Here is a 27,349-nt window from a genome sequence, read left to right as displayed (position 1 = left end):
TGCAAAATTACGGCTAATTCACTTCCTAATCTTAGAAAGAGGTCATCCCCTGAATATATATCATCATACAGTTACACTCCAGAAGCCAGAAATGATGCAAAAAGATTTTCGACAAAGATGGGTCACTTCTTTGCCACATGTAATCAACTAATAGCAATTAGAATAGAGTCACAGTTAAAATTAAAGGAATTCAAAGGAGATAAAGTGATTTAAAATTACAGAAAATTAATTTTGCTACTATCACTGCGAAATTCTACAAAACTTGTGCTTTACAAAGGTTATTTTCTTCATAGTCCTACTTAAGGCTTTGAAATTCGATCAGTTCATCTATTTTCTATGTCATCCATCGAAAATATTGGCGTATCAGTATTTTTTTGTTCTTGTTTTTACTTTGGGGGCAAGTGCTAGGGATACAACTATGGGTGACTACATATGAAAATTTTTTTTGTCGTTTTTTTAAAGTAATTTTTAATGCGGAGCAAATTTTCATAAACAGCTCGATAAAGTGCTATCCTGTGGTATTTTCCCTTTTCAATAGTCATTGTTCGAGAAATTAAAAAAAAACGGCTGTGAGCGAAGATAATATCTGCAGACATGCCGTCGTTTTAACAATGTCCATGCGCCAAAAATTGTTCCAAAATTCCAAAATTTCAAAAAAAAACTTTTTAACAACATTTTATTATTCGACGAAATAATCTCCATCAACGTTGACAACCTTCTACCAGCATCTCACAAGATAACGGATTCCTTTGGCATAGAACTCCGGCGACTTGGAGGCGAAGAAAGCCCGAAGGTCATTTTCGAGGTGGTCACGATCATCGTAACGCTCCTCTTCCAGGTGATGCTGAAACGATCGGAAGAGGTGGTAGTCGCTCAGGGCCAGGCCCCGGCTGTACGACGGGTGTGGTAAAACTTCCCATCCGAGTTCCAGAATTTCTGGGATTGAAGTCTTCTTCGCGATGTGAGGGTTATCGTGCAGCAGGCGAACGTTGTCGAGCTTCGGGTGCTCCTTGCGGATCTTGTCGGCCAGTCTTTGCAGTTGAGCGGAGTAGACCTCGGCAGTAACTGTCGTGTTGTCCGGCAGCAGTTCGAAACGGTAGATTCCGTGAACTCCCCACCAGACGCTCAGCATGACCTTCTTCTCATGGATTTCACCTTTCACGAAAGGATCCGACATTTCATCGCCAGCGCCCCACGCACGTTTGTGGGTGTGGTTGAGAACCCATTTTTCATCTCCAGTTACAATGGTGGACAGCGAACAGCCAAGACTAGCAGCAAAATACCGCACACCTTCATATGGATGCTGCTCCGCCAGATTCTTCAGTTCGTCGGACGATATTGCAGTCGGTCAACCAGAGCGAAGCTCATCTTCGAGTTTCTTGTTTCCGGCTTTGAAGCGCTGGAATTTGGCGCGCACAGACCGCCCAGAAGAGGCTTCAGTGCCGAATACGTGACTTAAGTTTCGATGGCTTCAGCAGCAGGGTGGCCAGATTCGAACTCGTAAAAGAGTACGTGTCGAATATGGGTGGAATGTTCGGCCATTATAAGATGAAATAGACAAGGAAGATGAAGCCAGATATGTTACATGTATACAAGCGGTAGTGTCCTTAAATAATGTATTTAGAACGGGAACTTCCAGAACATCTCAAAAAATCTGCGCTACTGCGAAATTTTCGGCAGATACTTTCCGAACACCCCAATAAAATTTCCTCCGACGGCGTGCTTGCAACCTTATCTCATCTATAAATAGGGAACCAGCACCTCGCTAACTATGATCAATGGTTGCCGATTCTGTGAAAAAATTTTGGTTTGATTCAAAGGAAGTCAGATATATTCCCGCCCTCAGAACTTAAAGAATGAAGAATAAAGTGTCTGGCGTTAATCAATCCGCTTGGGATGCGCCACCACGTTTATTTCAACTCAGAATCGTTTGAGGTTTACGAACGAGTAATTGGCCTATACAATCACTTGCGGGGGCTAGCCGCTGGGTCAAGTCAGTGTTTTTATCCTCCCAGACAAGTACCCGTACCAATTTATCACCGCGGAGGGATGAAAGGATTTATAAACACTAGAGCGGACTCAATCTATGGTGTATACAGCGGGATCTCTTACCGACTGCACTACATCCGCTCCTCCTTACTTCTTCAAGGAAGTTAATTCTTTGATAAAATGAAAAAGTAGACCCTCGTACTGAAGCCGTTTGCTTCTCCCAATAATTTGCATTAAGCCTTCTACCTGCCCTAGTCACCGTTCTGTTAAATGCAAAAAGCCAAAACGTTGCATGCTGTAACGATCGAAAGACTGTTAAAGAAAAACTTGGTAAGCCATTTTTAAGAAGTTGACCTGTGCGTTAAATGAAATGACCTGAATGAACTCGAGTAAATGACATGACCTACTCTCAAAAATGGAGCGGGTGTGGTGTAGCGGTTAGAGGTTCCACTTCCTGCACGATCGATCGGAGGTTCGAATCCTCCCTAGTGCTCACCAACCCTTTCATCCCTCCGCAGTCGATACCAGACTTGTCTGGGAAGATGAAAGCACTGACTTGACACATCGGCTAGCCACTGCAAGTCATTGTATAGGCCAGATACACGTTCGTAAACCTCAAAGGATTCTGAATTGAAGTGAACGTGGGGGCGCATCCCAAGTGGATTGATTAACGCCAGAAACTTTATCCTTTATCCTTTACTCTCAAAAATAATAACTTGTCTACGTTCCCTGTTTTTTGTTTTTTTTTTCTTCGCATGGTAAGAAAAATCTTAAAGAATGTGAAAGTTTGTGTCAAACATGTACATAGTCAGCATGAGTCAGTCATAAAGCAATGGGGAATAACGAGGAACGTTGTAATATATGTTAGACCAGTTAGATTGAAGAAAGTGTGAGAATCACCCAGTTTTTTCTTCTTTTGCGAGGGACACAAAAAAGATCAAATGCTCTCTTAAAGACATCGCCCCACGAATCTGGGGTGGTACGGATTTCAGGTGGAGAGTTCCTATACGGGGTCGTAGATTATGGAGAAGAGGGTGATTCCGTCCATTTCGTCCTAATTGCCGTAAAAAAACGGCCCAAAAGATTCGGCGCATACACAACCCTGGCGCGCTCCATTGCAGAAAATAGCGCTTGAAGCCGAAGACGGAATCACCCTCTCTCCATAATCTACACCTCCATATAGGCATAACCCACCCGCACCACCCCAGATTCGTAAGGTGATGCCTTTAAAGGACTTTCAGGGCAGCGGTCTGTAGTGCGCTTAATATCGCGTGAAACCCAGTTGCTCACGGCTCTGGGCCAACGGTTGTCGTTTAAGCGCATCACGTGTCCGGCCCACCTTATTTTACTTTCCTTGGTGAACGCGTCGGCGTATCTAATCTTCGATCGCTGATCCCGTCTTTCATTTACAAGATAATCCTAGCATCGCTCTTTCGATTGAGCGTTCAATTACCGCTCACCGCATTTTCTTCCTGCTTGTGAAGTGCCCAGGTTCCTGAAGCATACATGGGTCAAAGCAGGAAGTGTGGTGATATTAAAATGTGAGCGCAGAGCGAGTTGTTGATGTTCTTCTCTACAACATCCTCGATGCTCTCATATGCTTCCCGAGCCGCTCTTTTACTCCTACTTAGCTCGAGACTCAGGCGTTCTTCATGCTCATTTGTTGACTTAGGTAGACATAGCTGAAACATTCTGATATATTTCTTCCTTTGAGCAAAAATGAGGCAATCAAGACCCGGTCGTCTCTCATAATCATCGTCTTTCGCGAGAGACCGGTCTTTCCATATGTTTCGTCGAATTCGGTCGTACATTTGTTCCGCTTGGCTGACTTCGGTTGCCATCAGAACGATGTCATCAGCAAAGGGCAGATGGTTGCCTACAACTGTCAAACTTCATTACCACGTCATCCAACTACAGCTCTCGTATTGCGTCCTTGGGAGTGGCGGTTAATATTTTAGGTGGACTTTTTCAATCCTGTTAAGGACCTTTCATATGTAGAGCTTATCGACGATGAACAGTAGGCATGTAGGGTGATAGCTGCACCGCCATGTAGACCTCTCTTCCTATACAACATCGCGGTCTTCCTGGTCTTCCGTTTTTCAGAGACTTTGCACTGTAAAAACTAACGAGTAAGGAACCTCGTTGATGAGAACTGACAAAAGATTCCTAAGATGCCAGATTTTACCCTCGAGACCTCGTGCTATATAACTTCCTATCACTATGATAGCATGTTTTACTTCAGAAGGAAAACTTGTGGAATTAAACATCCATCTTCTCTCAAATGGTAAGGAAGCAAGTGGAAGTGTCGTGGCTGTCGAAGAAATCAAAATAGAAGTAGTGAATAACCTTTTCCATTCCCCCTTTCAGTACTCTGCTCTCCTTTCTTTGAGCTCTTGCATTTTTATCGCTCCTGTGCGAAGCCTCGCGAGCTTGAACCTTGTGAGATCGTGGCTGCCTGCGTCATGTGTGGCTTACTGCAGAACAGGTTCCCAGAGAAAGCGTCTCCTGGTGATTTGCAGACTCTCAACATTTCTCGAGCAGCCATGAAGATACTCTACAAGCCAACCATATTCCTCGTCGTTGTTGTCTATTGATAAATGGCATCTTCCCAAAAACAGGTTTACGAATCGAAGATGTCACAGTTATAGTCCTAGGATTTTGTTTTGTGAAATTTGCGGCTTTAAGATGACGGTGGTTCAGTTGTTTGGAATATGCCACGTGTTTTAGCCTCAAACTTGGGTAATTAAACTTTATTCATCACGCACAATATAATGTACAGCGAATATCAAATAAGGCACGTTACATCAAGCACGTTAAATAACAAACGAGCAAATGCACGAACACAAATGCGCAATGCATAAAGAACAGAAAAAGTGGTAAAAAAATATATACGCACACATGGGAAGGAGGAAAGAAAATAAGAGATGCTTGGGCGAATGCTCGAGGATGCTCTGAGCAATAAACACTGTTGGACTATTTATATACGGTCCAACTTCTTTGTCTGCTGTCGGCACAGTGTTGCTCTCCCAATCTGATTGTGCTCGAGTATTTTTTGCCCACCAAATGCGCCACCTGCGAGAGAGTACAACTCTCATTGATTGCCTGTTATTCAAATGCTCTTTGTTTGAGCATTCCCACCGAGAGTAAACATATTTTCTTTACTTCTCTATTTTTATGATCTATGATCACGTTTGTGACACTCCCTCTAGGGTTATGAAGTCGAGAGCCCCGGTTGATCCTTTTGGTGGTTCTTGAGCGTCTGCAGCTCTTCCCTCACCCTTTCTTTTCTTCGTGAACATGTCGTCGGTGCCATTTGATGCGATTATACTAAAAGGATGAGGTATTGTTCGATAATGCTTTGTAATTGGTATTTTGTATGCTGAAGGACGTTTAGAGAAGCTTTTCGATGCTCTTATCCTGCTTTCCTTTGCGAAATGGATTTATAAGTTGCATGAGGAATACTGAGAATATGCATTGGAGTATGTTCCATCCACATCTAATGATCTTGAAGATGGTTTTGATGCATAACATTGTCGCCTTTGTACATATCCTTGGAAGGTATAGATAGCTCATAAGAAGAGCTCCTGCAACTGCAATCATGGCAATGAGTAGATACTTGTGCCATTGCAGATAAATGGCCAAGATGTGATTGAGGTCAGGCCACTGGAACTCAGAGGTTCTGTTGTGGTCTGATTGGATATAGTGCATGAAATTTTTTGTATTTTTAGTTGTTCAAAAATTTCCATTTTTAAACAACAGAAAATTTCATGCATTTTTGATGTTCAAAAACATCGTTTTTCGAGTTAACAGAAATCTTGAAGTACCCATATAATTTCCAAGAAAGTTTCATGCATTATATCCAATCAGGAGTCCTATTCCAGTCCGCTCGAATCCAAGTTCAATGTTTTTGGAACATTGAATTTGGATTCGAGCGGGCTGGAATAGTAATCCAATTTTAGATGAAGTGCCCGAAGGAGAACAGGGAATTGTAAAGCTGTCCTCCCCACATTCAACTTCAGCGGATATGTTGTTGAATGTATATTTGCATGTTACGGTAGCAGTTGCTCCTTTACTGTACTGATAACATCCGTTGAGGTAAGTGTTTTCAATGATACAGAAGTCGTCTCTGATTTCTGTAATGGAATTGTCGATGATATCTTTCAAGTTCAAGATTATCTCGGCGGATATATCCTCATCTGCTCTTGCGACGACTACATGCAGTGGATGTGGCGTAAATCGTACTTGTTGATGTGTAATTGGGAGTACTTTGGTGATGTCGAAGGAGGTTGTTCCGACCCTGTCTTCGTTACATACGCACCTTACTGGAGACTCAGCAGCTACGCAATCACAATCATCTCTTAAATGACATTGTAATGTCTTTGCATGCTCGCGTGTAGGACAGCTAAGCAGTGAATATGTCTTTTTATCCCATATCACTGCTTGGTTTGTTGAGGTAATGAAGACTTGTTCCAAGGCCGGTAATAGTGGAGTTGCGAGTACGCTTAATGTTACATCCATACTTTGGATTTGGTTAGGAATGTTCGGGTGGAGTAAAGGTACGTAGGAGCAAAGTGTAGAGCCTTTACTGATCTCAAGACGGAATTTCACTTCTTCCTTCCAACGTATGCACTTGAAGAGTTCGTAGACGTTATCATCTGTTGGTACTGCGTATATCCTATAGAACAAACACCCGGAACTTAGATAGAAACAGTCGCATTCTGGACCACCGCATGATTCCATGCAGCTCCCTTAATTCCAGGGAAAGAGTTGCCGATCGCCAACTCAGACAATATGTTCGGCGTGTTAATGTCAGCACACTTGTTCCCGGCACATGATCCCATGTTTGGGCACCTTTTACTATCGATAATTTTTTGCACCACATTCCGGGTATATGTTACCGGTATGCGGTCGTAGATTAGTCTCAGTCCTTCCCACCGTTCTTAGTACGATGGAGTTGTTTCTCTGGAAACTTATGCACACGTCCTTCTTGATTCTTGACGTTCATCTTTACCACTGAGGCTACTTCTACTTTACAGGTGCTTTTTCCTGTTGTGGTTCGACAGTTTCACAGGTGATGTTGAGACCTCCTGGCATGCTACAGTTCCTTGCAATAAGCTGCATATGGCTAATGGTTGCAGAATGCGGTTCGGATGTTGCTGTTTTCCTCTATGGAGGACTCAGAGAGTAATCCGCTGACAGCAACACCATATAAAGAGTGCCATTAAGTCAAGTATTTTGCCTATTTCCGCAATGATGATGCGGAATGGTCGGCCAACTGTAATTGGTATGTAACAAAGGGTGTAGCAGATGGCAACGAGAAGGTATAGTATTATACCTAATCCTGCTATTGCCGCAAGGGGCCAACATTCGGGGTTTAAAATATTGGCGGCGCACATAGTACAGTCTATTGCTGAGCAGAAAGGTGGTGCTGAACAAGCCGTTTCAACGGTAGTGTAACTACCTCCTATGCGTATTTTCCAGTTTACTTCAAAGTCGTGAAGTACTTCTGGTGGTAAGCGTAAGAGTTTATGTAGTGGAGGTGACTTCTCCCTTATGCAGTAATTGTTAACGCATAATTTATGTTCTTCTGCCTGTGGGGCATGAATGTATAACCCTTGTTCTTTGCATTCTATGGCATAGTTTAGGTGTGGATAATTCTGAGTCGTTTTTGGCTTCTCGATTGGCAGGTGTTTTCCCTTGACAAACGAGATGACAACCAAGGTGAGGGTCATCTTTAGATATAGTGTTGTAGGCCACGTTGTCGGTGATCTTTTTGTGGTAAACCCGTAGATATTACCGTTGTCCTGACGTTGTTCTTCCGTATAGCGAGGTTTCGTCTTTTTTGGGCGTAGATTACATCGACTATTAGAAGGTGGAGATTGTAATTGTTGAGCTTCCGAAGTTGTGCTCTGTTGGGACTCTTCTTCATTTCCTTGGATTTCCAGTGAAATGAGCTGGTTGATAGGGCGCCGAAGTGTCTTTTTGCTGCAGTACACTTCTGCTTCTCTCACTGCTCCGTCGATACTTGGTACTAGTTTGGAGATGCGCGCTAATTTCCAGTGATTCCTTTTTTGTAGAGCGTCCGTTATAAGAACTATTTCACCTTCCCGGACTTCATTAGCGTTTCCCCTTTTACCGTCAATAGTGCGGCGATGTTGCTCTCGAAGAGCTGTTAAATAGTGATTTTTCCACTTTTCCCAGAAACGTTCTATGAGAACGTAGGAAGATTGCAATGCTTTTTCGGTTTGTAGTCTGGTTTCGAATTGTAATGCTTCCGAGGGAGGTAGGAAAATGGGATCTGCCCTTTCTTCTTCTGAGAAATTAAACGGAAGAGTCACTTCCATTTCCCGTTGCATGAAATCTATTGGACGAAGAGGTAGTAGAGCACCGTTAATGTCGTCTTCTTGGTAGGTGAGAGGCCTACAGTTAAGACATCCTTCGATTTCTACGAGGAACGTGTGTAGCTGATCTATTGTTAAAATGCGTCTTTTGATCGCCTTGAATAGGGCTTGTTTGACTGATTTTATGGGACGTTCATAGAAGCCGCCTTTCCAAGGTGAATAAGGAGTGTTATGCTTCCATTCGATCATCTGATTGCTCATATTACGAACTATGTCTTCATTGGTTGAAGTATCGGTTAGAGAATCGTTCAAGATTTCACTTCCCAATATAAAGGTTGGTGCATTGTCACAGGTAACTAGGTGTGGTTTTCCTCTACGAGCTACGAATCGACGAAATGCGTTGAGAAATTTCTCGGTGGTTCCGTCGGATACGATTTCCAGATGGATGAGGCGACTTACACAACATGTGAGTATGCATCCATAAACGTTTGTACGTTCCTCATGATCATCATGGACGGTTATAAGGCCAAAGTAGTCGAGTCCTATATTTTCAAATGGGCGTGTTTCTGTTACTCTCCTTGATGGAAGATCGGCCATTTCTGGATATCTATATGGCAGATTATTCATTTTTGACAGGGTACACAAGACTGCATGCATTTCTTCACTTGTTCTCGGAGCCGTGGAAACCAGTACTGTTGTGTTGTCGAACTTTTGCTATTGTATGTCCTGTACTGTTGCGATACGGCCCATGCGCTTCGAGAATAATAAGACGACACAGTTCCGTATTCGGAACGATAAGGATGGGATTTTTGCCATAATGTTTAAATTGGATTTATGAAGACGTCCGTATGCTCTAAACACGTGGTTTTCCTCCTCTTTCAGGTTCAAGTTTTTTGACAACTACTTCTTGTACTAAGAATTGAGGTGTACCTGCTGGTGATTTCTGACTAGTATGCTATGTGCTTCGAGTATGTCAGTAGCCGTGAGCTCTTGATCCTCTGCTTGTTGAACTAGGTAGGGTAAAGAATCTCGGAGCCTTTCCTGCTGGCCTTTTAGACGAGTTGTAATGCTTCTCAGAAATTTTATCACGTAGGCTAAGATTCTTAGTGACTTGGTTTTGGTATTATACCTTGTTAGATCAAGAATTTCTTCGACTTTGTCAGTCGTTGCATGTGTTTTTATAACTTTCGCTTCTGCATTCAGTAGAATATCGTCATTTTATAATTCCGGATCTTTAACAAGGAAAAAGAGAGTGGATGTAAATCCGTCATTGTGAATTTTCCCAAGAGGATAACATCTCACCACACATGAGACACGAATTCATGATTGGAAGCTCCTCGTGTTCCAATGTCTGCAGGGTTTCATTTCGTGTCGATGTAGCCAAATTTCACTCTGACTTCCATACGCTCTAGTGACTGAACAATGTCGCGTATCTCGCGTATGCAACTTTTGACGTAGGATCCTGTTTTAGGATGATCCAGAGAACCTTTCAGCCAACCTAAGACGATTTCCGAATCGGTTAGAAAAGTGACGTTGTTTATGCTTATTGAGGATTTTAAGTTTAGGAAGGTATTGAGAGTAAGTCGCGCTCTAATGGTTATGGCATTTATTTCCAGTGTCGGTGCGGTGGTTGGTCGTTTACTGTCCGTAACCTTGGACTTAGCCATAAGAAAACTGGATTCCCTTTGGGTAGTGAGATAGGTACATGCTGTCATAGCAATTCTACTAGCGTCAGAATAGATCACCAGTGTATACGGTGCGGAGTTGACGAGTGTGACATTCCGTGGCACCTTTTTGTGGAAGTTGGATATTTTCGTTATAATGTCGTCTATGTTCTTCATTCAGTGGTTCATCAGAATCATATTGCTCCTTCCGCAAAAGTTGTTGGAAACGTTTTGCTTTGACCAGGAGTGGTATGAACCATCCTAGTGGGTTATAGATGGAAGCAATTTGTTGTGCAACGGTTTGTTTGCTGACAAATTCTGTCGTAGGCAGGTTAATCGATAATAAGAAGTTGTCGGCTATAGAATTCCAATGGATTCCAAGTGCCTTAGGGCACAGATTTGAAGAGCGATCCTTTGTGGATATTGCATTCATGATGTCCGTGTGGTTTGTGACAAATGCTCTTAGGTTCATCTTGAAGTCGTTGAAAATTGATTTTAGCTCTTTATGTTTTTGTATGCCCTCAAGAATTGTTTCTGCTCCGACAAATTAATTATCGACATACAGAATAGACGAAATTTCTCGAGCTAATCCGTCATTTTCGGCATAGTTGCTCAAATGGAAGAGGATTGTTGCGCTGAGAAGAAATGGTGAAGCATTGATCCCAAAGGTGACTCTGGTGAATCTGTATGCCACCAGGTTATCATCTGTCAATGGTTTGGTAATATCCCTTATCCATAACCATATTGCAAAATCTCTGTCGTCTTCGTGAAGATGTACTTGAAGTAATGCCTTTTCTACATCTGATAGAAGAACGTATTTTGCAGTGCGGAAGCGTAGAAGAATTCCGTACAGCTTAGGCAATATGGTTGGTCCTTGATGGAGAATATCATTAAGTGAAGGACAGTTTTTATAATGCGCGGATGCATCAAACACTACTCTTAATTTCGTAGTGTCTTTCTGGGGGGTGAACACGGGTTGGTGTGGAAGATAATGCTTCATCTTCCCAACCGTGTCCTTGTTCTCTTCCACTTCTTCGAGGATATTTTCAGCAATTTGATCTTGAAAGATGATATGATATTGCTCAAGAGTATGTGATTCTTGCTGATATTTGCGAAGCACGCTTCGCAGTCGGTGGAGCGCTAATATTTTATTGTTTGGAAGATATTCATGATCTTCCTCCAAGGGAAGTCGAACAACATAACCAGCATTTCGTCTGGCAATAGAGTTGTTGAAGTTTTCCAGTACTTTGTTTATATTAGCTTTTTCTTCCTTCTTAGTACCGCAGAACTTCTTTTCTACATCATGAGACTGAATGTTCCAGTGACGTTCCCATGAGTCTTCATAGTCATGAGATTCCATGTAATGTACTGTGGAGTGAAGTTGATTTCCATGCTGCATTTTATCACACATACGTTGTCCAGACGTGTGGGTACGAGGATGAGCCCGGACGGCAGAGCGAAATGTGCTGCTTGAAAATTGATAAAGTTCGAGAGTTGATCGCAGCCAATCAATACTTCTGGAGGTTTAGTGTTTGCCTCGTATGGACTGCAAAGTTTTATTTGTTGTTGATTAATGAATCGTAGGTCTTCTCTCTCCAAGTTTCCTTGACCTTGAACGGAGCCTTTCGTAAGGTTGTCGTGAGTGTATGCGCGAAGTTTGTATTGCTTTCCTTCAGAGTCCCATATACTCAGACATGTTTTGTGCACTGAATTTCCTTGGTGGATTGTGCTCCAAAGGTTTGTAGTTTTAGAGTAACAGTGTCTTGGTTGGATAGTTCAAGTCCCTTGGCAAGTTTAGTATCAATGAAGCTTCGATCTGCCCCGTAATTAAGAGTATCCGAAGCGTGATGACCTCTTGTGTCCTTGGATGCAGTGCCTTCAAGGTTCCTGTCAAAAGGAATATCTCCCCTTGTCGGGTTTTGCTGGAGGTATCCTCTACTCTCATTACTGTAAGATTGGGTTTTGAGCCCTCCGTAACGTGTGTGCTTTGCTCCTCGCACCTTGTGAAGTTCTGCCGTGCATGTGACGGCTTCTTCCTTTCTTCCTTTTTTGGAATTGCATTTGAAACAGAATCTTGTTGAGGCGGCTTGACTGGTGCAGTCTTGAAGCATGTAGACGTATGATCCGTTTTTCCGCAATTTATACAGCCCTTGCTTTTGCAATCGGCGTAAATATGGAACTTTGATCCGCACCCAATGCAAGGATTTGTCTTCTTTAAGTGTTCCAGTCGTGTTTTAGGTGCCACGATTTTCGTGCATTTTGTGGACCAGTGTTCTTTGCTATCGCAATAGAAACAAAAGGGAGACAGCCCTTTGATTTGGAACTCCGGTTCCTTTGTAGTTTTGCTTAAAAGTTGTGAACGCTCTACCCTCTTTGGCAAAAATGCTGCCAAAAAAATGCTTTCAAAAGATAGTTGAATTTTTGCAAATTTGAAAGCGGTAGAGAATGCACCGTAGCGTTGAATAGCTCCCAGAAGCTATCCCATTGCCAGCTTTTGCCGTTGAACTCCGGTATTGGTATCCTCGGCAGTTCTATCTTGGCTGCAGAAACCTCTGGTGAAGGATGAGATCCGATATGTATTGGAGATGTAGGGCTATGAGACGCTAGGCTAGCTCTGGTCATTTCCAACTTAAGAAGCAGGACAGAAGAACTGGCGATAAGTTCCTCTGCGTTAGTAATATATTCGGACACTTTATCCTCTTCTTCCTTGGTGAGGGGTTCCGATATTTTGTCCACTGTGTCCGTGAATGCGTATAAAGCTCCTTCAAAGGTTGCTTGAAGGGTTTTAATCTCCCCTATAGCATTCTGGACTTGCTTTAGTGCTGCGTTGCATGATTCCCTATCCTGTAGATTGACGTCGCTGCCCAACTCTGCATGCTTTGTCGAAAGTTGCGTTAATGAATTGGAGTGCCTAGCCAAAACTCTCTTCCTTGTTTTGAGAGGTGGTGCCATTTTTTCTTGGCTTGGTCGGGTTGAAATATAATTTTATTTTTGAACTGATGACGTTAAGAAAACTATGTTCAACCGATATAAGGATAAGAGGATGCTTAATAGGATAAGAGGAGGATTGCAAGAGCAATATTTAGCCAAGTTCGAACTGAGGCGATAATGAGAAATGCAAACACAAAGGTAATTATGAGCATGCAAAAATGTTGTGATGCTCACCTCTTTTCTTGATGGTTCGTGGTAGTATGTGCGTTTGTTTTTTTGGTTCGGTTGTTCGTAGTTGCCGATGCGCCAAATGAGATGACGGCGGTTCAATTGTTTGGAATATGCCACGTGTTTTAGCCTCAAACTTGGGTAATTAAACTTTATTCATCACGCACAATATAATGTACAGCGAATATCAAATAAGGCACGTTACATCAAGCACGTTAAGTAACAAACGAGCAAATGCACGAACACAAATGCACAATGCATAAAGAACAGAAAAAGAGGTAAAAAATATATACACATACATGGGAAGGAGGCAATAAAATAAGAGATACTTGGGCGAATGCTCGAGGATGCTCTGAGCAATAAACACTGTTGGACTATTTATATACGGTCCAACTTCTTTGTCTGCTGTCGGCACAGTGTTGCTCTCTCAATCTGATTGTGCTCGAGTAGTTTTTGCCCACCAGATGCGCCAGCTGCGAGAAAGTACAACTCTCATTGATTGCCTGTTATTCAAATGCTCTTCGTTTGAGCATTCCCACCGAGAGTAAACATATTTTCTTTACTCCTTTATTTTTATTATCTATGGTCACGTTGGTCACAGGCTTTTTCTCTTTTTTGTGTAAAAGGAAACCTTCATCGAAGGAAACTAGGATCCTATATCATGTAGAACTTTAGTACAGCAGCGATATCCGCTAGGCCAAACCTCTCGCTAATGATAATATGGTTAAGAATGAATTTATGATCATGTGTACGAGAAATACGTCACCCTTCTGTGCAACTGTGTCATTGGTTTTGAATAATACAACGGGAAAAGGCAGGTAAGTATCCATTTGATGTCGCGACACCTATCCAGAAATTTCATGGCAATTGTGCGCAGCTAACGACAACGTAGTTAAAGACACTACAACCCGTCGCGCTTTTAGCGGATTCTCATACCTGACGCCCGCACATTCAGCCGCCATCCCTTTACGTCAGCACATTTTGAAGCAAACAACAATCGTGTGTTCATGCAACCTTTCCAAATGAGGAGAGTAAGTAGCAATATGGCGAAAGTGATCTGGAAGTCCAATTAATACCGGTTCTTTCCGCACATCAAATGTTTTTCCTCTTCAATGCAGTAGAGAAAATTTAACGACACCTCTTTGAAACACAGGTGATTGAGAACTATCCAATAGTTTTTTCGTTCCTACTTCCTCTTTGTTCTTTGCCGTTCGTTACATGTCATTTTCATGGTCGGAAAACTCAACAAACCAGTTTTATCGAGACTTCAGACTACAGGTTACGTAAGGGTGTACAGCATGTTCCACTGTTTTCAATCTTTTCGCTATGCTGTTCACTGTTTTTTGCTTTTCTCGACCGTGTTTCGCATGGCCTTAGTCTGGGGAAAGTAGCGAACCTTAAAGGCAGCACACTACGAATTTGGGGTGGTACGGATTTCAGGTGGAGTATCCGTAAACAGGGTCGTAGATTATGGAGACCGGGGTTGTTCCGCCCATCTCTCCCTGGTTCACTGCAACCAACCGGCCCCTTAATGCTGTTTTGTACGATGCCTACTATTGCAGCGCGCCACCCTTGCACGCGTGACGTCCTCTACTGCCTATCTAGTAGTCCGAATTGATTTTCGACGAGCCGCAAGGCAGAGGCAGCGCAAGGGGTGAAGCGTTGCAATAGATAGCGTCGTACAAAACAGCATTCTGGAAGCGACTGTTTGTAGTGATGCAGGGAAGAGATGAGCGGAACTACCTACGAACCCGTATACGGATACTCTACTTGAAATCCGCACCACCTCAGATTCGTGGTATGCTGCCTTCAAATACGCCAATATTTAAAGATCGTGAAATCTTCTCGCATTTAAGGTGTCTCAGTGACACCGGTCGCAACGGAAATGCGCGTTGCACAGCAGCCGAGTCAACGGCTGCTGGCTAATTATCATTGGTACCCTCTGTTTCCAACAAAAGAAATGCTTGGGCAGTACTAGGACCACTACATAACTCTAACTCGCATCAGATTGAGCGTGATAATGCTCATTTTCTGGAACTAGGCTGTAGTCCTATTTATTCGTGTTTGTTCCAACACCCTCAATTTCTGTGTGGGGTGCTGCGTTTGGTTTTAAATGAACTCATATAACAAAATCTTAATAACTGTTACTTTTGTCATTGAACATGAATCGTATATACTCTGATTGGGCCTTGGTATACGTCAATTTTTGATGTCGACTGATGTTCGCTATTGTTTCTGTGCTTTTAAGCAAAAACTGTACAGTACAAGCAAAGGCAGCCCAATAATTCTATGCACGAATTAGAAAGGACTTGATGCTTGCCTCAACTTCTAGTGTAAAGTATGTTGCTGTAGTAAGTATTTATGTTATCTCGCATATTTTTACCACTATATTTCTGCATTTTATGCCGAAGCGAGAAGGTGGCGAAGCTGAACTTTTTTGAAAGCATAGACACTAGTGTGAGGAAACAATGTGTACCTACGAAAACATGTGAAAACGAAATCACAGCAGAAATCTGTGAATTGCATAGAAAATATAAGGAATATAAAGTTCCGTTGGCATATAGAGAAATTATGGTTAGCATATGTAAATATCTCAGCTGGCAATTTGCACTGTCTATGACAAACTTTTGTCAAAATCGTTAATGGAAGAGCATCATTTACGACTTACCAATGTTCGCAGTCAGCGCCCTTATATACTCCCGCAGGCAACTTTTCATTTCACGAATACTAGTTGGATTATTTGCAATGGAAATGCAGAAAGTGATAAAATCGGTTGCCTCTGGGAAGTATCATTCACGACGTACTACCATGTGACCCTGATCACCAACTCCGTCTAAATCCGCACGTCGTGAAATAAAGAATGTTATAATCGCATCAAACAATGTTCCACGTCTTGTTTTTGTGTTCTGGCTCGTCATCACTGCTTTCTACAACATTGTTAAGAATGTCCCTCTGTCCCACCACTCAAATTTTTTCTCCAAGATTTAATTTCGCGGTCTACATTTTTTTGTATTTCAAAATCCGGAAATCCGGTCTGTGCTATATAACCAGCAGGAGCATGACAAAAGGAGCTTCTCTGGAAGTTATGCAGTCAGTCAGTTTGTTCACTCAAGATTCGCAGCGGAAGTATATGTTGTAATGATCCTCGGTGGTACTTGGAAATTGCCGTTGAACGGAGGGAGAGCCGCGTCGAACGGCGACATAGTATACGCCTTAACAGCGCAGTAGTAGAAGTAGGGAAGGATAATTTACGACTTACGAATATTTAGCTACAGCTTCACGTCTCTCGCATTTCGCACCAAATACCATGTATCTTCAACGCGCAAATATCTCAGAGGCTGGTCTCCTATTTTGTAGCCGCTAGTACTTAGAAAATAAGTGCTTTCACAAAGTTTTCTATAGTTCAAAATGAGCTAGATAGACAGATTTTATCATCATGAGTCAGCTGATGTCCTCATGAAATGATATAGAACGGAAAAAACGCAAATTTTCTCGTTTTCTGGCGAAGAATTACCGTGGCTACTCTAGCATGACATACAGCACATAGCAGCATATTCTTCTGAATCTCGGAAGAATGGAAAGCTTGCTTGGCCTAGGGGAGTTTTGAAACATCGACCGTGCATCTTACCACTGTGCTACTCTGCCTACTCGAAGAAAATACGAGTATGATTCCTCGTTTATCGTAATTTGGCTGAGTTATATTAAAGACGTACTTGTCTCTAGCCAACCGCTTTTATGGAACTTCATTTGAATTTTACAGATTGCTTCTAGTATATTTTTGTATTTCATTAGTATTCTTTCCGTTTTTGGACTTTTGGTTTTCACCAACCCTAGTAATCACGTGAATAATTACTTCCTTAGAAACTGATAAAGGGAGCATCAAGGAAGCTACGCTAGAAGTCCGGTTCTCGTCCTCGCAAGCAGGCTAAAGTGAGCAGTTCACCTAAATAGGCAAGCTTTGTGTACCTGTATTATAAAGATATTACAGTACAGAATATTATATTATGCAAACAATATAATAAGAATGTATGATATTAAAGACTTTATGTGATAACAGCCTTATTATAACGTCTGAATCAAGCTCTATTTCCGGTAGTTCAGTAGTTTCTTCTTTGCTGCGTCGGTACACCATATCCACTTCTGAGTAAAGTTTTTCGTAATGGCACACCGTTGGCCAACAGTTGTAAAACATCTGTCTAAGCAATTGGTTGTCTCTTACCGTGAAGGTATCGAGTAGACCCACAACTGTATGCATTTGTCAGCGCGGAGTCGCAGTCGGTATGCTGCAGATAATTTTGATACAAGGTCGACGACATATTGGAATTTCGTTCTGCTTGACGCTAGCATTCCTACATTTTTTGAATTCATCAGAGTATTTGAAGTCGACAAAGAGACGTGCAGAAACCACTAAAACAACATCGGCAAACATTGCTCAACCGTTCTTCGCATTATATCATCGACGGTGAATTTGAACAAGAAAGGACCTCCTTTCCTTTGTCTTACTTTAGTATTCACTTCAAACGATGAAGTAAATCCGGCTGGTGTTCGAGCAGCAGCAATTATTCTTTTCTTTAAGCCGTTAACTAGGCGAACGAATTCTCCTGGAATCCCAACGGCGTGGAGCGCGGTGAGAAGACGGCCTCGGTAAAGAGAGCTAAAAGGGACTTTGAGGTCTTAAAAGGTTGATGTGATATGTACATCGGCTTCGAGTCCTGCCGCCACACTTCGATCACTCTCTCTACGTTTAACACATGTACAATCGTAGTTCGACCAGGATGAAAGCAGGCTTGTTCATCACGGGCGGGTTTCTTTGCGATGTTTGAAAAGCTGATCCAGGATGATCCGCTCTAAGACCTTGTACATCACACGCACCAAAGATATTTCTCGGTAGTTCTTAGGTTCCGTGGTGGATAACTGCTTGTAGATGGGGATTATAGAAGGGTGTTCCCGAAAATCAGGTGTCCCTTTGTCAATCCATATTGAACGGATTATCTTCGTCATCTTACTTCAAGCTTAGGAGAACTGGACGGTAGTTGGAATTCGAGTGCGAAATCTCACACACTTCTAGATTTTCGGATATCCGACAAAAGGACGTCCCTTATCAAAACATATTGTCTCGATAAATATTGGAGTACGGACCAAGCAGAAGCTTAAGAACCCTGACTCTCCCACGGATTGCCTTCAGAACACTGCAAAGAAAACCATCCCGTTATGATGTCGGGGAAGAAATTCGCCATTGCATCTGCAGAGAATAGATCCACGTACAATCCATTCTGCACGAACTGTAGTCTAAGAGCTATTATCTTCCGCTGGCGCTGCTCTTCTGACGTTAAAGAGTTCCTTGTCACGTAAATTGACTGCATGAATGATTCCTCGTAAACGTGAATGCAATGACGAGGTTCATCTGCTCGCAGAGGTCCAGCAAAACGACTTCCGCTGTCCAACGATTGCTCTGCCGGATAATGCCATTTTGCTAACACTTTGGACTGCCAATCATCTGCATCAATCCGGGCGATAGCAGTTTGCTGACTGAGTACTTTGGATATCAACGTGTTGAGTTCATCATTCAAAAAAAAAAACTTCCATGTGCTAATCTTCAAGGGTCTTCGTCAGGCTGACTTCAAATTTGGTAAAGAAGAAGTAAAGTCATTCGAAATATTCTCCGAATTTCTTCATTAATTTTAATTTTATTTCATACTGAATTTATTTGCTCATTTCGAAACATCCCGAAGATACTCGGCAGCCTTTAAAGTCCACTCCGAAAATCCTGAATTCGAGTTTCGGACAGGTGGTAATGTAACGGAAGCTACATAATTTCCGATGTTCACCCAGCTGCAAATTGGTGCCCCAGTTTTAGAACAGTAAAAGTTTGTTGATGAAGAGCAGAGATAGGTTTAAACCATAAGTACCACCCCATTTGTTTTTAGAGAAGTGATCGGCTTTAATGTGTTTTTCATTAGGTATTTATTCAAACAATTCTTGTAAGCTTATGCGACCTTTCAGCTCGTTCTATTTTAGTGCGCCATGCTCAACTAGATAAGGAATTGGGTATTCCTCCACTGGAATCATGGCGTCGAGGATCACTAGCATCTTATCTTCCTCTACCATCGTATGGAAACCTTTGACTGAGGTCAAAAAGAATCATGCAAACCCCATTCTACCGTTCTAGTATTTTGATGCAATTTTGAGCGTGTGAAAGTATTCTGCTTTGAATCTCTCTGTACCTCATAAACTTCACACTTTCGATCTCATTTTGGAAAACAAAACCATTGGCTCTAAATTCGTTGACAAATTAAAATTGAAAAAATCATGTAATTAAAGTAAACTGAGAGCTTCAGTTAATGCATCAAACACTAGTTGTTTGATTCACTATTCTGTATTGGCTGATGTCATGTTTCAGGGGTTGCTCACTGTTGAACTTTTATGACCCACGAACGACAGTAACTGTTCTAAAGAAGTCATTGCACACATGGAGCAATGAGTTTGGAAAGGACAAAACAAAGAAGGGAATTAAATAGATGAGGTACTTGTCGCACCGAGCTAGAGTCAAGCGTGTGATGGAAAGAACCGGCAATAAGACCTCATGACCTTCAATTTTTAAAGGTGGAGGAGAAAACTTAGAACTGCACGTAAAATGGACAAATCAATATTTCATGGTTTGCAAAAATTTACACATGGATTTAACAACAGTCAGTGGCCAGGGATGCTCTGATTCTGTGAACATTAGGTTAACCTACCGTTGCTTAACGGTAAGTTTAGAAGATTGTTAGTAACTTTGTGAGAAGAACACCTTTAGAAGTACTTTAGAGGGTACTTCATAGAGGGTGGTTTTTTCTAGAAAACACTGCTGGCCGCGTTTTTCAAACTTTATTGTTTTTTTAAAATATAGATGAGTATGGATGAAAACATTTCGCATTTTCTATCTGTGTTCCACCTATGTAAACAATAGAGGAACAAAGGAACCTAGGAAATAGGATGTTTGGGTGCCAGAGAGAAAGGTCTTGCTCTCAAAAGATTCGGAACCTAACTGCAATACATTTACTTTTGAACAGTGACTTGACATTTTGTGGAGCAAACCTTCTACAAAATACCTCCAAAAGTAATTCTCAAACTGGTTTTTCTCTCAAATTTACTAACGATCATCTGCACCTAACAATATTCTCACAATCTGCGCATTTTTGGCCATAATTGTTATCGAAGTCTCGTACAAATTACAGGACTAAGAACATCCGTGCTCACCTGTTCAACATCACCGTTTATCTTGCTTTGACCTACGCTTTAGAAACCTGGGCTTGTCGCAAGCAGAAGGAATATGCGATAAGCTCAATACAACGTTTATTTGAAAGATTGATGTAAGGAGTATCCCGCTTTACGCGAGTGAAAGAAGGGAGCCGAAATTTAGCCCTAGGCCAACGATCGAAGATCAGAGATGCCGCCGCATACACCAAGGAAAGTAAAATTAGGTGGGTTGGAAACGTGATGCGTTTCAACCACAATTGCTGGACCAGAGCTGTGAGTGACTGAATACCACGCCATATCAAACGCACCGCAGGCAGACCGCCGAACCCATGAACAGACCTCTTTACGAAGTCCTCCAAGAACCATACGATGCTCTGCGAGTCCCTCGCGAAAACAGAAGCGACTGGGCAACCCTTGCGGGCGATCGAGCCAAATGGAAATGTTACTAGTGCTCGCTTAAGTAAATCGACAATCAACGGGAGCACAAGTGAAGCAGGCGAAATTCCATTAGATTCACGTTTGAGCTGCTGAAAACTACTATTAAAATCTTCATCTTTTAGGAATAGTTTCAAGTTTCTATCTCATCTGCAATAATAGGGCTTAGCGAAGTGTCGAACATAGGTTGTCCCATTATCATATGCATATTGTGCATTATGAAAACAAGATGTTGATGCTTTTATGTTACTGACCTGCAGCTGAAACTTAATATAGTATTTTATAATGTATGTAATCATTTGATACTACTTAATACATAATTATATAAAAACAATACATTATATCATGTCTTGATTATCAAGTTATGTTCCATTCACGTTTCACCCTTATGGCGTTAAGCCATAAAATTTTCAAAAAATAAAAAATTAAACAAAGATGTTCCATAAAGATCTGAACTTCTGATTTTTAACGCACCAGCTAATTTTTCTGAGCTGCTAAAAGAGCTTCTTATAAGACACTTCTATCTATTTTTAACTTAGACTCTAACGATGACCTCAGTGCACGTGGGAATATGCTAAGACATAATAGCCGTATTGTCAAATTTATTACCAAACTGGACCTTTACATTCTAGCATAAAAAACGACGGCAACGAGGCAAAATCTAAATATTTTGCCTTTGAAAGACGGCTAGGAGCATCATGGGATTGCACTGCCATTCAAAGCTTACGAAACTTCTGGGCGAGTGTTTTTTTAGGAGAACAGTGTTATTGCGCGCTCGTTCAAACTAATAAGCGAAGTTGAAAGTAGAAGAGGATGCAGCACAACCGACAACCAAAAAAACCAAAAGAAAGTGGCTTGTCATTATCAAAAAAAGTAGCATAATATGGATGTGGCAAAACATAGGTGTTCGCAAACTTATTTACCAGCAAATTTCCGAGTATTTTGCATCCTAACCTCTTCACAGTTGAAAACCATGAAAATCTTGAGGGAAAGAAATAGGACGTACAGATACTACCGAAAGATGTCGAGCGTTATTGTCTCCAGCTTATGCTAGCTAATACAAAAAAAAAACAACGGATCGCTCTAACCACCACTAGAGGGATCACAGCCGATTAGTCGCGAAGCTACTGTACCTTCTACAAGGTAATTGTTGATGATTTCAACGCCAAGATTGGACCCAGAAGAACGCCTGAGAAATTTCACATTGGGACCCATCGCCTTCAATGGAACGACTAGGGAGAGAAGCTTTCCAAGTTTATCATGACGACTAAGACCATCCATGTGAACTCGCAATTCCAGAAGCCCTCCTCTCTAGGCTAGACGTGGAAATCACCGGGTAGAGGGTACCATGGTGAAAATGATCGCATCATCGTCAGTCAAATGTTTTGCCTGACTGTTATCGATGTTGTGCCAAAGTTTTACACGGGATCGAACCATCGGGAAGATTTTCGTTTACTGGGAAAGAAGAGAAACCCGCAAAGTTCAGAGAGCGAAAAAACAAAACTATCATTAACCATGTTTTGGATGCCGACACAGCCGAAGAAGAGAAGCTTTACTGAAGTAGAACACGGAGAAGAGAACAGAGTAGAACGGAACGTGTCCACATAAAAACAACAGGGTGCTCATACAAATATGCCACGTATACAAAACAGGTTTACTCTAAGCGAATAACATGGTGAAATCCCCATCGTACAACACCTACCATTTCAAGTTATCTCGTATCGAGTTCTTCATGGGTCCGCCTGTAGTCGGCGGCAGGAGTCGAGTTGTGGTAGGTCGATCACATCCAAAAAAGTGTCAGTCGCAGTTGTGACGATCCTGGATCGCAAGTGGTTTACGTGCTGAGTCCATGCTTCGTTTCCACAGCGAACAGTGTAGGTTGTGTTTCCAACACGGCGTGTGATGAAACCGGGAGTCCAAGTGGGTTTCTGATCTCGATAATCCTTGGCAAAAATCGCGTCGTTGATCTCAAAGTAGCGGCGTCGTGCTCTATTTCGACGATTGAATTGAGATTCCATTTTGAGATCTCGTGTACCGTTTCTGCTATCTCTAGAAGGTAACCTTAGGTCGAATTCCGTTCGCAGTCGGCGTCCCAGGAAGGCTTTGGCAGGTGAACGCTGGCCAGGTGCAGACGACGGGCAGAAGTGCGATATGCTATCAGTAACGTCTGTAGTGTGTCCACTGTTGGTTCGTCCCCTTCAGCTTGGCAAGTCCTTTTTTAAAGTTGTCCACAAAACGTTCTGCTTGTCCGTCGCTTTATGGATGGAACGGTGGCGTGCGAATGTACAAGATTCCTCGGGAACGACAGAATGAAGTGAACTGAGACGACATGAACTGCGTTCCGTTGTCCGTGACGAGCGTCTTTGGATTTCCAAACTTGGCAAAGATGAACTTCATTGCTTGGATGGTAGCCCTTGAGGAGATCGAGGACATCTGAACGATTTCGGCCACTTGGAATAGGCGTCCACTATAAGTAGATAGTATCATCCTTCCATCGGTCCGGCGAAATCAGCATGAATTCGAGGGTGGTTCCGCCATGAATGTAGTTCAGCTTTGATCGGATCCTTTGCCACGGGGCTCGGGCAGGTCTTGACGAGTTTTTCGATGTCCGAATCCACGTAGGCCAATATACTTCTTGCAAGCATTTTCATCCTTGTTTGGTCTGGATAAGCTTTGTAGTGCTGAAAGAACACGGTGTCGAAGTGATTTTGGAATCACTATGACTTTAGGCCAGTTTCCGGACTCCGTATAGTCGATCACAAGCTGGATAAGACAATCGGCTTGCGTAGCACTCCTAATGGATTCGGCGGATACTGGAAGATGACGGCAGTTCTCTGAGAACTCAGAAGTGACATCGGCATCTACTGAGGTGATTGCGTAGTCTTCCGGTATCAATGATTGTGACGAGACGAGGCGTGAAAGAGCGTCCACTTAGCCGAAATCCTTTGTGTTGATGTACTCGATAGTGAAGCTGTAATTGAGCAGCATCGTGGCCCATCGCTGAAGACGGTTGGCTTTGTAGACCGAAACTCCTTTTTTGCTTCCGAAGATTGCCAAAAGTGGTTTATGGTCAGTCCTCAGCGTGAAATGTCGTCCATGGATGAAACGATGGAACTTCTCCACGGCGAAAATAAGAGCGAGTGCTTCCTTTTCAATCTGGCTGTAGTTCTTCTGTGGTTGTGTCAGGCAACGGCTTGCGTGATAATGACCTTCTCGCATCCATCTGCGAAGCGATGTGAGAGGGTTGCTCCCATTCCGTAATTTGAAGCATCAGCGGCAACGTTGATTGGGAGACTTGGGTCAAAGTGGGTCAACAGGAGATTCGAGCTTAGAATTGCTTTAATCTTGTCGAAAAAAGACTGGCACTCCGGTGTCCATGTGTAGACAACATCCTTTCTTGTAAGAGGGTCCAAAGGAGCGCGTAGATTGTGGATATCCTTGACGAATTTTCCGTAGAAATCGATGAGTCCCAAAAAAGAGCGAAGTTGACTGACGTCCTTCGGAGGGGGTATCTTCTGGATAGCTTTGATCTTTTCAGGATCGGGCGTCGTCCTTGTGCGTGGATGACGATCCTAAGGTAGGTGATCTCCGTCTGCAGGAAAGCACATTTGTCGAGTCGAACACGGAATCCGTAGTCTTGAATTCGCTTGAGTACGGTCTCTAGTCCGGCATTGTGTTTGCCGATGATTCTACCAGTAACCAATATGTCGTCGAGATAGGCGGCAGTTCTATCTAATCATCAGCATCCATACATTGCTGGAATATACCAGGAGCTGGTACCACACCAAATGGTAGTCGGTTGAAGCGATACAGTCCATGGTGCGTGTTGATAGTGAGTAGCTGCTTTGAGACGTCGTTCACTTCCAATTGGAGATATGCTTCGGCTAAGTCGAGCTGTGTCGAAAAGTAGCGTCCTCCGTTGAGTTTCGTGAAAGTGTCTTTTGAGGTTGGAAGCGGATGCTGGTTTTGTTCCAGTGCATCGTTCAGTCCGGCTGAGTAGTCTGCGCAGAGGCGGATCGATCCATTTTTCTTTTGAACGACGATGATGGGTGCTGCCCATTCTCAGTGATCAACGGGCTCCAGCACATGTATAGACACAAGTCGATCGATCTCGGTTGAAATCCTTGGCATAGCAGCATAGGATACAAGGCGGGTCTACAGAAAGACAGGCTTGGAGTCAGGCTTCAGAGCGAGTTTAGCCTTTGACTTGGTACAACATCCCAGTCCAGGAGCGAAGACTGCTGGAAACGTATTCCTCAGGTGCGTTGCGAGAGAAGAATTCAAGGTGCTGAGCGTCCTTGAAGAGACGTTGCAGATGGAGCCTTCTGTCAGGTGACGAAACAGTGTCTCGTGTTAGGCGATCTAAGCTAACCCCAACAGCGATGGCGTGTCAGCTGCATGGCAAGTACCATGTCCTCGATGAACATCAATGATGATGTTGTATTCGTAGCGTCCCCGAACGTTGACCGGTTCGTTATTGGCAAACTTCAGTGTCAGACGGGGTGATTGCACCTTCGGTCGACCCATGGCGGTCCAGTCTGCTGTCCTCAGCAATGTTACATCTGCTCTAGTATCAAGACGCACGCGTACTGTCTTCCCATCCATTTGTACTCTATGGTAAATGCGCTTTACAGCGACGTCAGCATGGGGCGAAGCGGTGGTGACGCTGTTGGCAGATTTCCGCTTCTGCTTCTGATTCCGCTCCTTTTTCGGATAATTTTTGCAGAATCCTCGCTTGTGTCCAGAGCGTCTGCCGTCGTGGCATCTCTTCTTCACGAATGTGCAGTCTCTAGACCAGTGATTGGGCCCGCTCCGAAAACAGGGTGACGGCGGCTCACGATTTCGACTCTTTTGCGAATCCAAGACGTTGATATACAGTAGACTTGATCGTTCGGGGAATGCGGCATCCTGACGAATGTCGAGAAAGTGCTGAACTTTGGCGCAAAGCTCCTTTAGCGTGGTTTAAGGGTTTAAGGGAGATTTGTCCTTGATCGTGCGAAGGGTACGAACACAAACATCCCCATCAGGCGGGGCGACAAGTCCACATAATCCATACGAGGCATTTCATCTGCTTAGAAGTGACGTCTTTGAACTCAGCCATGGTCTGACTCTTATTGACCAATCCGGTGTAGTCGCGGAGATTTTCCCCATTTTGCTGTGTCTTGAAATAGGCGTAGCGTCTCGCGAATACTGAGGTATTATGCCCGAACAATTCCTTCAGAGTAGTCACGGTGTCCGTTAAGAAAACAACGCACGTTCTTTTAGGAAAAATGTGGTTTGTGAATTTGGCGTATGTGACGGCGTTGAGTTTGGAAACGATTAGTCGAGCTTTCGCTGCATCGTCCAAGGTAGCACCGTGCTGTTGGAACGGCTGGGTGTGATGCGGAGGCTATCGTTTCCATACGCTTCATCAGCTCGGTAAACATTAGCTGCTGTGTCTTGGTTTGGACTCCCAAGATATTTAGCAGAGTTTCAGCATCCATTTTGAAGTCGCCGCTCAGTGCACGGCGTGACCGCAGTAACAGCAGATCGACCAGGCTCACTGCCTGGGCTGAGTGGGTGTCTACTCAGCAGTTTGGGCAGGTAAAAAGCCGGGGCTGTTTTGGAACTTGACCCGTGGTTCGACCAGGCTTAGAGCCCGACCTAGAGTACTTGTACCAGAAATCGACTTCACCAGCAATTTGACCGGGCTTGGAGCCGGGGCTGGAGCAAAAATCAACTCGACCAGCAGTTCGACCGGGCTTAGAGCCGGGGCTGGAGTTTTGCAGCAAAAATGGTCGTCCTCAGCGTTGTAGTAAAACAGAGATGGTGCAGCTGCCAACTATCAACGTTCTCCGCGATGTCATCGCAGTTTTTGAATTGCGCTCCCGAGTGGTTGTAAATATCTTGACCGAGATTGTATCACCTTTACGATCTAGTGTAATCCAGCCGTGAGCAGCTTCTACGATATAGTACCGCCTTGTTCTACTTCCTTTCCTATGTGTATGGTGAGGGGGTTGGGAAAAAAGTTGTGCATCGATCGCAGCAGTTGGGTAATATCCTCACACATGACGCGTGCACACCTTGGTCAACCTGCGCTAACACTATTGCATTCGTTTCTATGCTTTCATAGGCTTTCTTACAGTCGAACAAAGTGGGAACAAGTGGGAGTCGAACAAAGTGGGAACAAGTGGGAGGCTACATTCCTGGGAAAATTTAATGACTCTGGAAACGGTCCGTACAGCTTAAACCATGACTGAATCCGGACTGTTCTTCATAGAGCGCTACTGATACGCGCATGAGGATGGTGTTCATGAACATGTTGTTTCAAGAGGCAAGAAACATACCGGAGTGTTGTTTCAAAGATCCTCTCCGCCAACTTTCTTATGTATAAAAACTGTTCCAAATGTTTCCAAAAAGAAATGTTCCACTGATTTCGGATCCTTCCTTTTTGAACATAGGAAGCCATAAGCGCCGTTAGAATTACATGAAGGATGACTACCAGGCCAGAGAAAGTCTGCAGATAATGAAATCAGAAATAAA

General features: G+C 43.1%; 11 protein-coding genes across 14 annotated transcripts in view; all 11 read right to left on the bottom strand.

Moving 5' to 3' along the window:
- Positions 1–718: 718 nt before the first annotated feature.
- Positions 719–1,177, bottom strand: RB195_024237 (uncharacterized protein; the record flags this gene model as incomplete). The annotated part of the gene is made up of 1 exon (XM_064211940.1): positions 719–1,177. The coding sequence occupies one exon, from the start codon at positions 1,175–1,177 to the stop codon at positions 719–721; it is 459 nt and encodes a 152-aa protein (XP_064067821.1).
- A 2,323-nt stretch (positions 1,178–3,500) lies between these two features.
- On the bottom strand, positions 3,501–3,830 carry RB195_024236 (uncharacterized protein; the record flags this gene model as incomplete). Its single annotated transcript, XM_064211939.1, has 1 exon — positions 3,501–3,830. The coding sequence occupies one exon, from the start codon at positions 3,828–3,830 to the stop codon at positions 3,501–3,503; it is 330 nt and encodes a 109-aa protein (XP_064067820.1).
- A 2,005-nt stretch (positions 3,831–5,835) lies between these two features.
- Positions 5,836–6,729, bottom strand: RB195_024235 (uncharacterized protein; the record flags this gene model as incomplete). The annotated part of the gene is made up of 1 exon (XM_064211938.1): positions 5,836–6,729. The coding sequence occupies one exon, from the start codon at positions 6,727–6,729 to the stop codon at positions 5,836–5,838; it is 894 nt and encodes a 297-aa protein (XP_064067819.1).
- Positions 6,730–7,166: 437 nt separating this feature from the next.
- RB195_024234 (uncharacterized protein) lies at positions 7,167–8,927 on the bottom strand (the record flags this gene model as incomplete). The annotated part of the gene is made up of 1 exon (XM_064211937.1): positions 7,167–8,927. One exon carries the CDS (start codon positions 8,925–8,927, stop codon positions 7,167–7,169), a length of 1,761 nt encoding a protein of 586 aa, XP_064067818.1.
- Positions 8,928–10,061: 1,134 nt separating this feature from the next.
- Positions 10,062–10,466, bottom strand: RB195_024233 (uncharacterized protein; the record flags this gene model as incomplete). The annotated part of the gene is made up of 1 exon (XM_064211936.1): positions 10,062–10,466. One exon carries the CDS (start codon positions 10,464–10,466, stop codon positions 10,062–10,064), a length of 405 nt encoding a protein of 134 aa, XP_064067817.1.
- A 75-nt stretch (positions 10,467–10,541) lies between these two features.
- Positions 10,542–11,405, bottom strand: RB195_024232 (uncharacterized protein; the record flags this gene model as incomplete). Of its 2 annotated transcripts, none has more annotated exons than XM_064211935.1 (1): positions 10,542–11,405. In XM_064211935.1, the coding sequence occupies one exon, from the start codon at positions 11,403–11,405 to the stop codon at positions 10,542–10,544; it is 864 nt and encodes a 287-aa protein (XP_064067815.1). The 2 variants fall into 2 exon arrangements, with proteins under 2 accessions (XP_064067815.1, XP_064067816.1); XM_064211934.1 differs by having other exon boundaries at positions 10,542–11,354.
- Positions 11,406–11,682: 277 nt separating this feature from the next.
- RB195_024231 (uncharacterized protein) lies at positions 11,683–12,946 on the bottom strand (the record flags this gene model as incomplete). Of its 2 annotated transcripts, XM_064211933.1 has the most annotated exons (3): positions 11,683–11,941; positions 11,995–12,095; positions 12,446–12,946. In XM_064211933.1, 3 exons carry the CDS (start codon positions 12,944–12,946, stop codon positions 11,683–11,685), a joined length of 861 nt encoding a protein of 286 aa, XP_064067813.1. The 2 variants fall into 2 exon arrangements, with proteins under 2 accessions (XP_064067813.1, XP_064067814.1); XM_064211932.1 differs by lacking the exons at positions 11,683–11,941; positions 11,995–12,095 and having other exon boundaries at positions 12,359–12,946.
- Positions 12,947–22,557: 9,611 nt separating this feature from the next.
- On the bottom strand, positions 22,558–22,845 carry RB195_024230 (uncharacterized protein; the record flags this gene model as incomplete). The annotated part of the gene is made up of 1 exon (XM_064211931.1): positions 22,558–22,845. One exon carries the CDS (start codon positions 22,843–22,845, stop codon positions 22,558–22,560), a length of 288 nt encoding a protein of 95 aa, XP_064067812.1.
- RB195_024229 (uncharacterized protein) lies at positions 22,558–23,260 on the bottom strand (the record flags this gene model as incomplete). Its single annotated transcript, XM_064211930.1, has 2 exons — positions 22,558–23,023; positions 23,115–23,260. 2 exons carry the CDS (start codon positions 23,258–23,260, stop codon positions 22,558–22,560), a joined length of 612 nt encoding a protein of 203 aa, XP_064067811.1.
- A 50-nt stretch (positions 23,261–23,310) lies between these two features.
- Positions 23,311–27,349, bottom strand: part of RB195_024223 (uncharacterized protein) — a gene marked incomplete at both ends in the record, with an annotated part of 51,256 nt that continues 47,217 nt past the window's right edge. Inside the window, 5 exons of one of the 2 annotated variants that reach the window (XM_064211924.1) lie at positions 23,311–23,508; positions 24,037–24,342; positions 24,396–24,559; positions 24,613–24,828; positions 25,237–25,756. In XM_064211924.1, the coding sequence (XP_064067804.1) occupies positions 23,311–23,508; positions 24,037–24,342; positions 24,396–24,559; positions 24,613–24,828; positions 25,237–25,756 (1,404 nt within the window). Of the gene's footprint in view, positions 23,509–24,036; positions 24,343–24,395; positions 24,829–25,236; positions 25,757–27,349 lie in introns of those variants that run through there. The other variant, XM_064211923.1, reaches the window with a different exon arrangement.
- On the bottom strand, positions 23,759–24,046 carry RB195_024228 (uncharacterized protein; the record flags this gene model as incomplete). Its single annotated transcript, XM_064211929.1, has 1 exon — positions 23,759–24,046. The coding sequence occupies one exon, from the start codon at positions 24,044–24,046 to the stop codon at positions 23,759–23,761; it is 288 nt and encodes a 95-aa protein (XP_064067810.1).

This window comes from Necator americanus, chromosome X (genome assembly GCF_031761385.1).
Source record: "Necator americanus strain Aroian chromosome X, whole genome shotgun sequence".
NCBI lineage: Eukaryota > Metazoa > Nematoda > Chromadorea > Rhabditida > Ancylostomatidae > Necator > Necator americanus.
This window is presented reverse-complemented; position numbering and strand designations above follow the sequence as displayed.